We start from the raw sequence: 15,197 nt of genomic DNA on the forward strand, positions 1-15,197 counted from the left end.
ATATCTAATTGATTTTCAGTATTTTTGGGCTAAGACTTAGGTATCCCTGCATTTTTGTCTAATTTTACTCCATAATTTTCGTCATTATTTAAACTTATAATTGAGTTGAGTTAATAAGTTAATCGAGTATTAATTTAATTGGGAAATGACAAAAAAATCCATTCAATTTATAAAGAAAGTTACATTATTATGAGTGTGTTTTTAATCTTTTCATACTTTTATAAAATTAATAAAAACGCAATAAATATTAAATCCTCGACTTTACCATTTCATCTAATGTTTTAATTGATTTTTAATAATATTAAAAGATGTCTATTTGTTACACAACAATTTTTTGACTTAATTCTCAATTTATCCTTTAAAGCATACTCATATTCTTTTTAAGTGTCATTTTTATTTTTAATATTATATTGATTAAAAATGTAAAATGTCATATATAATATATTAATTTTTTTACAAAATTCTAAAATATACCATTATAATTTTTAAAAAGTCAAAATAATATATAAAATTAAAAATTGTTATAATTTTTTTTAAAGTATTTAAATTTCAAGTAATTGCAAAAAAAACCTTTTAATTTTTTTAGTATAAAAAAGTACTTTTTAAATTTTTTTACAATTTTTGTAATAATATGATTAATTTCAACTAATTTCTTTTTAATTATCATTTTTTTATAAATTTTATTTTTATAATTTTTTTATAATTTATATATTTTTCTAGATTATATATTTTCTGAATTTTTTTATTTTTTATTTTTTTAATGTGCATATACATTTAATAAAATATTTTTTTTTACGTAAAGTGTCACATGATGCTTTAGGTACCAAATTGGGACCAGGCCCGGCCCTAAGGGTTGTCTGGAGGTGTGGTCACCCAAGGTCCAGAGCTGAAAGTGGTCTAAAATATTATTTTTCAATTTTTAATGGGGCCAATAATTTATTTTTTTTAACTTTTAAAGTTCAAAATTTTTTTTATTAACTTTTTAGAAACCTAAAAAAAAATTTCTTTAACTTTTAAGGAACTTAAAACCCCATTTTATTATTTTACCTAAGACTCCGAAAATGTCAATAACGAGCCTAATTGAGGCAATAAAATTTAAGTACTACAATAAAAAATAAATATACTTTAAGGTTGAGATAGTAAATTAAGGTCTCTTTTTTTCACCCACCACATAATCTAGAAAACTATGAATATGCGATCGAGACTTCTAATGATAGCTTGCTATTAAAACCATGAATCTAAAATTTTCCAATTTTCCCCTTCAATTATAAACTAAATATATTAGAGAATCATTTTTATTTTTTATTTTTATAAAGAAGCAATAGCATTTTGAAGTACCAAAATAATAATAATAATAATAAAACAGTACTAAGAAAATGGTTTGGGGCCATTCGGCCTTTCCATTCATGAGGTTGGAAAATGGGTCAACTTTTTTCTCGCCTATACAATGACCCTATCTTGTTTTTCGCCTATACAATGACCCTATCTTTTGTGCCTTCTTTATATTCCCTCCATGTTATTTTTGGCTTTAAAATTTTATGCTCTATGTGGCTTGAGTTTTAGTTTAATTGGTATTGATATTATTATTAGTGTAAGAGGATGTGGGTTCGAGTACACTAAAACGCATTATCCTCCCATTTAAGGGTTGGGAAGAGGCTATGGGTAGTTCTTGGTCATATAATATAATATATATATAATAAGAACTTATAATGAGATCTTGAGTCAAGGTCAAAACCATCATCTGCAGTTATACGTGTGGATTCTAAAGCTCCGTCATGTGAGTTTTAGTTTGGGTTAATCAATTTTTGTCTAGATTTTTTCAAATTTTAATCCATTTGTGCTTTAATAATTTAATTTTACTTATTCAGACATCTTTGTACCTGGCTATGCTGTAATAGTTCGATTCTACTAGTTATATATATGTGTTCAAATTTACACTCTAATTGTATATTAGTGTAAACTTTACAAAAGATTTGAAGTATGTTATAGTTTGGGTCTGAAATTTATCTAGGTTAGGAGAATATTAAAATATATTTTGATTGAGACTATATTTATATTAAATTGAGTAATTCAGTTATGGACATAAAACCAAAACCTTAATATATTTTAGACTTATGATAAATTTAGTCTCTAATGTTTATTTATTTTTTCATTTTGTCTTTTTTATTTTATTTTGTTCTTTAACTTTCAAATTTTAATAAAATTACTTTGTTTTGGACGAAAATGTTGACTAAACTGTTAAAATTTTAATGGCACTAAGGCAACAACCCACGTTGCATTTTGCATGTACTTTATTACTGACATGGATAATTTTTTTAAAAAATTTTAAGAACTTCATTAAATTTTATTGAAATTTTTAATAATTTTATTTTTAGTTTTAATGAAGTACATGAGAATTTTCACGCAAGTTTAGTCAATTTTTTCATCTTCAAAAAAATAATTTAATTAAATTTTAAATATTAAGGCCTAAGTGATAAAAAAATCAAAACTAAAGTGACAAACGAGATAAATATGCCTATATTTTAATCAATTCACTCAATTATAACATAAAACAAAAGGCAACCTAATTAATTTAATTTAATTATTTCAATTCAGTAAAAGTATTATGGAGACCCTTGTATTAAGAGTCAGATTGCATTTTGCCCCCTACTCAAAAAATGGGCAAATGAGTCATTGTATGTTATATCAAAGAGCAAACTATAATCTTATTATAAATTCCATCCATTTTTAATATTAAAACCTTGTCAATGTATGTAAATATGAGATACACACTATATGTCAAGTGTAATTGTCTTATTATTTCATTAGTCATGCCAATTTTTAATCGTAAAAATAGATTAAATTTTTAAAAAAATAATCAGTAACATATAAATATCAATTTACTATTTTTTAATAAAAGGAGGAAATGTATTTTTACCCCTAATAAAAAACCATGGTAATATTTTTTGAGTGAATTACAAAAATAGAGTAAAGTTTGAACGATTGTAACTAGAACATAAGATACACTTAAGACGATAAACACCCTAATAATTATAATATTTTTGTTTTCAATTCAAAATTATAATCGAAATTTGCTATCCCAGTCCACAAATTTTGCAAAAACCATTAAATATTGAAAGCAGCTTTTGGAAATGGGAAAGTCTTTGTCCAATTGGTTCATCACAAAAGCTTAGACTTGATAAGACAAATCAATGTTGGTCGAGAAAAAGACGGAACAATTTAATGACGTAAAGCAATACACCCTTTTGTTTTTTTATTATTATTGCAGTTTGGGAAACAGTCGACCTTCGACCACACCATTTGCGTAAGCTTTCTTCATCTTTGGGTGTTTGGCTATGCAACTATTTTTGCCCACATCACTCAGTTTGGGTCAGAGACCTGTTTCAATTCTTACAATTTATTTTCATTTTACTGTCCTGAAACCAGAAAACCAACCTGTAGCGTCACGTTTCTGATATAGCGATACTAGATTTCTGTCTTATTTCTTATCTTTACAAATTCTTTTGGTATTTGAGATGAGATGAGGCTGGTCACTGTCCCAAAACAATGAGTCCATTGATAAGTTTGATATTTTTTTAAATTTTAAATTTTGTAAATGAAAAAGTAAAATTTATTCTAATCTGGTTTGATTTTAGATTTATTCTAAAATTAATGTAAGTCAAGAGTTGTCCCTTAAAAATATGCTATTTTTGGAACCTGAAAACTACATATGCCATACTCTGAAAAACATGATGCTAAGAACCTTTGCTTATTGGCTAAATTGGTCATACATGGGAGAGTTAATTGGCCAAATAGGTCTTTTTTTTAAAAATTTAGTAAAATAGACCATTTATGGAAAGAGCGAGTGAAAGTGTCTCCAACTGGACGCGCTTTTTACATAGTTGGCAAGAAAACTCTTCTAGTTGAGTAAACTTTTTACTGGCATGTCAGAAGAAACTTATTCAGTTGGACACGTTTTCATTGAAATTTCAGAAAACGCTTCTAATTGGGCACATTTTCCTGACATGTTAGCAAAAAATTTGTTCAGCTGAGCAAGTTTCACACACTCTCTCAAAAAACGACCTATTTCTTTAAATTAAAAAAACTAATTATTTAACTTTTTTTTTTACATATATGGCCTATGCTTGTTGTATTATACAACTTAATCGCATACATTGCATCTCTGGACAAAAATGGGAAACCCCAAATGGATAAAATATCGAAGAAATTGAAAACCCGACTTAAAAGAAAAAAGTGGAGGTAGTGGGTGGTGATAGGAAATTGGACTGATCCTGCAAAATTAAGGCTTAATTCATAACATTGCTATTACTGTAGAGAATGTTAGGTTTAAAAACAATTCGTTTAGAAAGGGTGCATTTTTTTGAGGTATCCTTAAGCTGGGGGCTTTAATCATTTATTTTTTTGGGTATTTTTCGAAGATATAAACGAATGATGATGAAATGTATTTTGTTTTTATGAGCGAAAATCAAATCTCTAACCATACGATTAAATGATGAAATGAATAACCACCATATTATACATCATGGTTAAAAAAGTAACTTTCTTTGATAGTTCTTTTTATATTAAAATTGTTTCAATAAATGGATTAATTTAATTTCTATAAATTAAATTAAATTTTAACATAGTTAACATTTATTATTTAAAGAAAATATTATGTATTACTTAATAGGGTTAATATTTTTAAAGCTTTTATGATTTTATAAATTATTTTTTAAAGAGTTGAACTTAAAATTTAAGGAGATAAAATATAATTTAGTTTTTGAACTTGACAATTTTTCTTAACTTAGTCCCTAAACCTTTTTTAATTCACATTTAGTTTCTGAACTTAACAACTTTTCTTAATTTAATCCCAAAACTTTTTTTAAACCACAATAGTTTTGAAACTTGATAACTTTTTCCAATGTTGGTCTCTATTATGATGTATCACTCTAAGATTGTGTCATATCATCGTCTAATTTTAAAATATATAATATTTTTTATATTTGTCACTGACAATGTATCAAATAATTTTTTATTTAAGATTATTTTAATTCTAAAAATACTTTTTAATTAACTAAGGTTTGTTGGGTTGAATAGTAAGGATCTCGTATTCAAATTTTACGAATGTAAACAATAACTTTTTTTTTTATAATTTAACGTAACTCAACTCCCGATTTAATCGGAATTCTCAATACAATTAACCAAAAGAATCTCACAGAAAAATAAAAAAAAATTAAACAACCAAAAACCAATGGTAAATATATTACACAGATTTGTTAGAAATTGTCACATGATCCACCAATCTCTTGCTCACCTTTTCATCGATGGAGACAACACATCTCTTTTTCATTTATTTTCTGTTTGGGTAAACTATGCCACAGGTCACTCAATTATGGGTCATTTTCTTTATTGTCACCAAACTATTTTTTTTTAAATTGGTCACTTAATTATAGATTTTTTCTTGTTTGGTTACCGAACCCAACTAATATATTCATAAAATTAATATACCCTGAAGCCTGTTTCATTTTCTTGAATTTTCATACAATGAACTGCCAAGTAAGTAGCATCCTCTTGCTTGCGAATTCAAGACCCTAACCGAAGACAAGATAAGTGGGCAACTCCTTGCAAAGCCAAGCGAGCTTCGACCTTCGCCACTGCTCCGGTAACTCATTAAAGTATAGGTACCAAAATGAATAAATTAAAAGTACACATACCACATTAATAATTTCATTAATGTATAAAGGTAAAACTTGGCATTATTTTATTATTTTTATTAAATTCCTAAATATATCCATAATTTAAAGGGTAAGTTACATTAGTAGTCATCCAATTATGATTTTTTTAGTCACTTAATTATAAAAAAAATTATAAAATAATTACTCAATTATTTGATTTTATCTTTTCTGACTACCCAACTATCTTGAAATTTTAGTGTTTTCACTTATACGTCAACTAACTTGTGCCTAAAAATGAATTGGTATTTTTTTATAATTAAATAACTAAAAATATATATCTATGATTGAGTGAGCTCTACTATAATTAACCTAATTTAAAAGACAAATTGATGCGATGGGATAAGATAAAACATATTCATTTCCGAAAGTTGAAAAAGCTTCAAATAAAAGATTGCCACCTTTTGGGGTTATTATTGAGAATATTAAGTAACATGCACAAATTGAAATGCTTTACGCTAAGGAATATTGATACTGGATTAATTATAAACTAATCCCAATATTTTATCATTTTCCCGAAGGGAGAATCCCAAGTAAAGGTAAAGACAAAAAATCCTTTCTAAATTTAGCCATTTTATGGTCCATCCACGAAATCTCTTCATTTAGAAGTAAACACAATTTTAAGAAAAAGACAAACAAAATCCACTGACAAGTTTGTTAAAGTGCAATGCTAAACCCCCATATCTCTCTAACAACAACATTTTCAAAATAATTAAAAAGGGAAAACCCTTTGATTCACTTTTTCTTTTTCATTTTTTAATAAATTCTTATTTTATTTGTTTTTTTCCTTCACAAATTGAAAAGCCTCAGCTTTTATTCATTAGCCACAAAACCCTTCTTTGTAGCATCCACATCTAGCAGCGACCGAAAGGCCCACCACCGTGACCGGAGATAAAAACCGGTGGTGAGCTCAGAGGCTAACGAGTGCAAGCAAGGTAGCCATGGACTCGGGCCTAACCCAAGAGGAATTCGATGAGCTAAAGCCCCTCATCGACACATACCACAAGTTCGACCCAACGCCAAACACATGCACGTCGCTAATAAAGCAGCGCATCGACGCCCCAGCCCGAACCGTGTGGCCATTCGTTCGAAGCTTCGAAAACCCCCAGAAATACAAACACTTCGTCAAGAGCTGCAACATCAGCGCCGGCGACGGTGGCGTCGGTAGCGTTCGGGAAGTGACCGTCGTTTCAGGCCTTCCGGCTTCGACGAGTACCGAGAGGCTCGAGATTTTGGACGACGCGAAGCGTATATTGAGCTTTAGGGTGGTGGGCGGTGAGCATAGGCTGAGGAACTACTGGTCAGTGACTTCGGTCAATGAGTTCCACAATGAAGGCAAAGTTTACACCATTGTTTTAGAGTCTTATATAGTTGATATACCAGAAGGGAACAGTGGGGAAGATACTAAGATGTTTGTGGACACTGTCGTGAAATTGAATCTGCAGAAGCTTGGGATTGTAGCAATGGGTTCTTTTCGTGGGCATGATTGAGAAGAAGAAGAAGATCCAACTTCCAAGGGAAATCTTGGAAATTAAAGTCTGGGATATTGGCTTTTAGTAAATTACTATATTTGTTGGGTGACGAATTCAGTGATAATGTTGATGTTGGATATTATTTTAAGCTCTCAATAAATTATTACAAAGTAAGTATTCTATTGATTGAAAATTTATTTTTTTAAAGATTAATTTAGATATATATCATTGTTAAACCAAAAAAAATTAATTCATGCATCTTCCTTTTTTAGCAAAGATTGACCAATTAATTTGAGTGTTTTATTATTCTTTTATTAATGTAATTTTTATATTTATTTTACTATTGATGAAGATTATTTTTTTCAAGATTTATAACTATTGTTTCCAATAATGTTATCTTCAAGATTTTATTTTAATTTTTTTCTTAAAAATATAATGTACCTTGCTATCACACGATGAATTTTATTAATAAAACAATTTAGTATTATGCTTTGAATTTTATGTAATTCGTTTTTATTATGTTATTAAGATTAATATTTGATATAGATGGCCACTTAAACAAATTATTCAAAAATTTTAATAAGATGGAGCTCAAGGGGTGTAGCTAGGCGTTAGTAGGGCCCCGACTCTCTTAAAATAAAAAATTTTTTATTTAAATTTTTAAGATTTTTAAAATTCTAAATTAATAAAAGTAAAATTACACTTTGATCTCCTCTAAAAATAATAAAATTTAATTTAATCTTTTAAAATTATAAGTATATAAACTATTAAAATAATTAAAATTCCATTTTCACAGTCATAAAAATTAGAAATTAATTTCTAACCCTAAAAGAATTTTTGGACTTGACCCTAATGGCAATTGTGTGAATGGATCATAGGTTAGAGGGATATGAGGTATGGTTGAAAGCACCGAACTTAAGAGTAGGTGAACACCTTTTTCGTGTGGCTTCAATGTCAACCCTTAATTCATGGGCAAATATATCAATTATTACCTTCATTTATTTCATCGTTCAAAGTTGTGATCAACTTCAAGCAACATGTGACTAAAAGAAACCCCCCATTAATACTTCAACAAATAAAACTCCTTTAGTTCCGTCACTGTATATCATTAAATCAAATAGAGATATATTATTTAAAATAAATATAAATTTATTTATTTTAAAAATTTTAAATCATCGATAATTATTTAATTCACTGATGATGTATAAATTTATACATGTGTATGCATCAAATATCAACCGAATCAAATTATATGATTAATACAATATTATAGAATATATATATGACAAATAACATTAATGAGACATTGGCTTAAGGAATAAATCTCAAAATTATACATGAACTTTGGTTCAATGCACAATTTAATACACGAACTTTAATTTGGTGCAATTATACATATGAAACTTTAATTTTGATTTCAATCATACGCATTTAAAGAAATAAACACATCAATTTATTTTTATATTTGATAAAGATAATTATTTTTGCATGCAATATATAAACATAAAATGTTGTTATATCAATAATTGTGTTAATAATTTGTGAGAGTTAGATTAAATCAAAATTTGATGTATAAAATTACATAAAATTTAAGTTCATGTATACGATCGCACATCAAACAAAAATTTATATATAATTTTGAGATTTACTCCTTCACTTAATAATAATGTTGAGAACTTAGAATCTGCATGTCCCTGGTTTCAAGTCACACGATGTGTAAATTCTCATTCTATATTTTTTTAATGGCTTCAATCCCATTATAAGTGGGCCCTGTTCGGATTTACCACAATCTAAATTTAGATATATTTTGATTATCAATTCATTCATTTTACAATATAATAATTAATTCCGGTTATAGTTTTACAAGTATTTTTTTATAATTATAATTCCTAATTGTAGTTATTTAAATACATTTATTGGAATTATAATAACTAGAAATTTTATCACCCGTATGGGTGTGAAAACCACAAATTTAAAATACAAATATTTGTTTAAAAGGAACTAAAATTAACGATGAAACATATGGTTTGAAACTAATTATACAATTTACTGAGATAATAATTGTGTATATTAAAACAAAATTGTATAAGTTATATTAAAATGAAGTTTTTGTTGAGTGATAAATTTAATGTTTTAGTAATCCAATTGGTGCGAGTTCGAATTCCACCATATGCATATTTATTGATTTTTGTTTAAATAAAAAACTAAAATACCCTCGAATAATTTAACTTTTTTTAATTACAAAAGGATATTTTCATAATTTCTCAACCGAGTTGGTGATCCGGTTGAAGGTGACACCAACTCAGCTAGAAGCTTAATAAAATAGTATAGATATATAAACAACTAATGTAGATAATAAATTGTGTATATTAAAATAAAAATGTATAAGATATATGAAAATAAAACTTTGGTTGAATAATAAATTTAAGGTTTTAGTAATTCAATTGGCATGGGTTTAACTCTTACCATGCATATTTTAATTGGTTTTTGTTAAAATGAAAGGACTAAAATACCCTCGAATAATATAACTTTTTTTAATTATGGATTGACATTTTCATAATTTCCTAATCGAGTTAGTGACCCGGTTGAAGGTGACACCAACTCAGTCAGGGGCTTAATAAATAGTATAGAAGCATATAATCAATTGTGTATATTAAAACAAAAATGCATAAAATATGTTAAAATGAAACTTTGGTTGAGTGATAATTTTAAAATTTTAATAATTCAGTTGGTGTGAGTTCAAATCCGATTATGCATGTCTTAATTTGTTTTTGTTAGAATGAAAAAACTAAAACACCCTCAAATAATTTTTTTAATTTCGGAAAAACATCTCCGTAATTTCTTAACTGAGTTGATAATCCGATTGAGGGGAAGGACTTAATTGTAACTTTATTTGTGGGCTAATATTTTCAATTTCATGAAAATTTATTTAACTATAGTCGAAACCCAAAAGTGTACTGTTTATTGGGCCTGAGCACGTATTTTTTTTTTCAATTTAGAAGAAAAAGTAGATTAATTATTTAATACACACACAAAAAAAAAGGATCTCGTCGTAGTTAAAAGTATATTTTAGTTCAGACTTTTTAAATTTTGATATCAATTATTTTAAAAATTTTAATTAATTAAAATTTATAAAATATATTAAGGAATTAATTCATTGAAAGTTTTTTATAATATTTTTTTCAATTTTTTTATCTATAATAAAATTTAAAGAATAATATGTCAAAGTTCAAAAGAATTACCATTAAAAGTCAAAATGCGGTAAATTTAACTTATAAACTGAGTACCAATAGTCAATTGCCCTGATATGTAGCAGCTTGAGTGGTATAACCTGGAGTGATATGCGGATACTCTAGAAACTCAAGTACTCTCATTCTATCAGAGTTAACTTTGAGTATACAAACTAGGGGTTGTAATTTTAGATTATCCCAAATTATCCTTGTAACACCCCTTACTCGAGACCGTTGCCGGAGTCAAGCACGAGACATTACTTAGCTTATCTTACTAATTCGGAGCTTAAAAATTCACTTTGAAAATTAATTTCACTATTTATAGCAAACCTGTCCAATCGCGCAGCAGTTACTAAATTGATTATAACTTGAGCTACGGGACTCGAAATTTAATTTCGTAAATTTTCCCTGAAACTAGACTCATATATATTCCTACCATAAATTTTTTAGAATTTTTGGCTTAGCCAATTAGTACAGTTTATTAGTTAAAGTCTCCCCTATTTCACCAATCGACTGCCCTGACCTCTTGTCACTAAAAATAAATTTTCTCACTGTAGGATTTTCATATGAAGTACTTACTTGTTTCTACAGAAAATAGACTCAATAAGGAATCTAGACATATAAAAAAAATCTCATAAACATTTTTATACAATTTTTAATGATTTTCTAAACTTAGAACAGAGGACTCCAGAAACAGTTCTGACCTTGTCTCACTAAAATTCACATATCTTAAAATATAAATTTCCTTTTGCTACACCGTTATTTTTTGATGAAAATAGACTCAACAAGATTTAATTCCACATATCATTCACCCTATAATTCATTTTATACCATCCTAGGTGATTTTTCAAATTCACGTCACTGTGTTGCCTGAATTCTGTTTCTTTGCAAAATTTTATCCTTTCATGATTTTCATGCATAATTTATCACCTAATCTTTCATAACAACAAACACCTTCATACTTAACCATTTTAATGACCATACATCATCAAATGCTTACACATCATTCATTAGCAAAATCATCATTACAAACATACAAAATAACTAAATCCCTATACATGCCAAAACTCAAACGTGTTTCATCACAAAATACCAAGCAATTGTGGTTGATAGTGTGGACGATCTCCGACTTCTTTAGGATCCTTGAAGTAGCTTTGCAATACTATAAGAGAAAGAGAAATAAAAGAAGTAAGCATAAAGCTTAGTAAGTTTACTAGCAAATAAATAACAATATTTAACTTAAATAATTAAACTCAATGTCTATATCTCTAGTTTACTCTTTAGTTAATCTCATACTAGTTCTCTTACTTGTTTATTTAGAATACTTGTGTGCATAACTTACTCAACTCTTGCTGCATCGTTGAACATCAATTGATAGTATAATAAGTTCTTAACTCTTATAACTTACCTGAGCTTGCCATTTATGCTTTAAACTGAACTTTCATGAACATGATTCGTTTACAAGCCCGTTGAGCTATATTGGAATAATAAGGATACTCGGGTCTCTTCTGATAATAACATGCCAAAGCCATGTCCTAGACATGGTCTTACATGGGATGTTCTCATGTTGGTGCCCATGCCATGTCCCAGACATGGTCTTATAGGGGACCTCTCATCTCGGTGCCAACGCCATGTCCCAGACATGGTCTTACATGGGACCTCTCGTCTTGGTGCCTACGCCATGTCCCAGACATGGTCTTACATGGGACCTCTCATGATCTCAAACTCTCATTATCTCAAGGATGCCAATGCCATGTCCCAGACTTGGTCTTACATGGGATCTCTTTACCCAAATGTCATGACATTTGTATCCAGTACCATCCTTTTGTATCAACGGGACTTTTTAATTTTCATTCTCTATCATCTCATGCTTGGATCATCATCAAATAAATTCATAAAATAAATTCATAATTGCTGGAAAATAACAGCATTAATAATAAATATTAAAATATTGCATTTATTTACCGTAAACTTACCTCGGTATCAAATATAGTCCAATTCACCAACTTAGTCTTCAACTTTATTCTTCCCTTTGTCTAACCTCGAGTTTCGTTCTTCTTGATCTAAAATAGTAAATTTAACTTATTTAATACTCACATTCATCAAAACAGTCCTCGATTCTAACTTTTTCAAAATTACAATTTTGCCCCTAAACTTTTACATAATTAAATTTTTGCCCCAAGGCTCGGAAATTAAACTTCATCTTATATTCTTATGTTTTATGACATGCTGAACATTTTTCTCTTCTGTGCCAACATCAAATTACCACTCTAACATGTACTTATGAACATTAGGTATTTTTACCGATTATGTCTACTTACTCGTTTTTGCTTAAAATCGCTTAGCAAAAATTGTTTAAAATAATTTCTAGCTTCATATTCTATCATAAAACATCAAAATAAACACTTTTCACCTATGGATATTTTTCCAAATAAAAACCCTAGGTTAAATTATTGCTAAAATAAGCTAAATTAAGCTACCGGGATCTCAAAAACGTAAAGAACATTAAAAACGGGGCTTGGGATCACTTACTATCGAGCTTAGAAGTTTGAAAACCCTAACTATGGCTTCCCCCTTTGCTGATTTCGTCCTAATGAAGAAGATGATGATTTTTGCCATCTTTTTCCCTTTTAATTATTTTTATTACTAGATTACCAAATTGCCCCTAACTTAAAAATTTTCTATGTCACTTATCTCATGTCCATTTTTGTCTACCAAGTTACCAATGGTCTAATTACCATATAAGGACCTCCAATTTAAAGTTTCATAACAATTGGACACCTCTAACATGTAGAACTCAACTTTTGCACTTTTTATAATTTAGTCCTTTTGACTAAATTGAGTGCTCAAACGTCGAAATTTTCGAACGAAATATTCACGAAATCGTTTTGTGAAATCGTAGACCATAAAAATATAAGAAAAATAAAATTTTCCTCATCGGATTTGTGGTCCCGAAACCACTGTTCCGATAACCTTAAATTTGGGCCATTACAATCCTTTCCAACATCACCAGCATGTATAGATTCCTCAGTCTCGGAATTGATATCACTAAAGCCACTGTGCGTACTCCAAATAACAATCCAATAATATTCTCATGCACTTCTTGCCCTGGTTCGGAATGGTGTATTCCAACAGAAATTGACGGCACCTCATATGGTTGGGAATGATGTGTTCTAGCAGAAGTTAATGCCACATTATATGGATTAGGAGCAACATTGAATTTGAATTCTGGAAATTGTAATGCAATATATCTTGATTGCATTTTCGTCTATGTGTATTCATTAGATATATAAGGAGTTTCCAATAGCAATACGAAACTATTAATCAACCCATATGTCGAGTCTAGTGTTCCAATTTGTGAATCCACTAAAAGGGTCTTAAATGAGCTTGGGATATTGGCCCCCATGTCCTTTTTCAATGCTATCAAGCTTGACATACAACTTCACTTTTCCAATACCATTAGACTTGTGAATTACAATATATTTCACTGGATTGTCATAGGTATTAAATCTATAACTCGATAATCCCATCAAAGCTCCAATTTTGCATCTCATCTCTACTAACTTGGTGTCCTTTCTGAACATCATGTTAATTAGACTTCTGCACTTGAAAATTACATTGATATTCGTATTACGGGTGTGGCCATTATAGTTCACATCATAAAGCATGTTGCTCATTTTGTACATCAGAGTAGGTATATGAAGATTGAAGAAGGTAGACGAAGATTGTTGAATATTTAAAAGATAATACCAAGAAGAAGATAACAATGCTCAAGGAAAGAAACTTGTTTTATCATCTCAATCTTCCATCTTCTCAACCAGAAGCCTCTAGCGCCTTATTCCATCATTTGGCTTCCATCAACTCATTTAGTGACTTGTTTTACCATCTCATTCTTCCATCTACCCAACCAAAAGCCTCCAAGGCTTGTTCCATCTTGTTAGGCTTCCATCATCTCAACTATGCATACATGCACGACAATACTATATTACTTCAACCTTATGTAAACCCTAATTTAGTTACCTTTACGTAAACCCTAACATTTCATCGATTGCCTCACCCTAACATGTATATTGAAGTCGATACCTCAAGGGGCCGACTTCCACAATGATAATAGGAAGTTGGTCCCTAAAGGTGTAAATTTTAAAGTTAGCTCGCTATGGTGCCGACTTCAACTATATCACTAAATAAATTCAATACCTAACTATTTTGTTAATTAATATTTCAACCTAATAAATTTGGTTAAAAAAGCCGGAAGAAAGCTCTCTTATTTCAAAGACATCTAATTTGAATACCCAAGTACTTCCATGATCTCTCAATTGTCTTCACCTTCAATATACAAATAATAAAATATGAATGTTGTAATAATTTAAATACGAGAATTTGTTTAAATTCTACTTAGCTTCATCTATTCCTTTTAGCTTTAATATGATATTTTCAATTTTTATATACGTGACATATGTAACTTCAAATTAAGTATTAATTTAGACATTAATTATTATAAAAATATTATCTTATTATAAAATAAAATTAATTGTCAAAAACGAGTCCTTCTATAATATTTTGCAATAAATATAATTTATATTGTATTTGTTTCACTAAAAAATAACTTTTAAAAAATAATTTGTCAAACCATAAATAATATTTTAAACTAAATTATTTAAATATTAAAGTATCACATTTTTTCTAAAAAAAAAATCTACTGTTCAAAAATCATTTTCTGAAAAAGGAAACTTAAATATAGTATAAATTCAGAAATTTAAGACTTGAAAAAACATTTTCCAACC

General features: G+C 28.6%; 1 protein-coding gene across 1 annotated transcript; it reads left to right on the forward strand.

Annotated features, from left to right (window-relative positions):
* Window positions 1–6,427: 6,427 nt before the first annotated feature.
* Window positions 6,428–7,358, forward strand: LOC107953883 (abscisic acid receptor PYL2). Its single transcript, XM_016889323.2, has one exon. The coding sequence runs from the start codon at window positions 6,653–6,655 to the stop codon at window positions 7,199–7,201; it is 549 nt and encodes a 182-aa protein (XP_016744812.1). The 5' UTR covers window positions 6,428–6,652; the 3' UTR covers window positions 7,202–7,358.
* The last annotated feature ends 7,839 nt before the right edge of the window (window positions 7,359–15,197 follow it).

Source organism: Gossypium hirsutum, chromosome D07, assembly GCF_007990345.1.
Source record: "Gossypium hirsutum isolate 1008001.06 chromosome D07, Gossypium_hirsutum_v2.1, whole genome shotgun sequence".
Taxonomy (NCBI): Eukaryota; Viridiplantae; Streptophyta; class Magnoliopsida; order Malvales; family Malvaceae; genus Gossypium; species Gossypium hirsutum.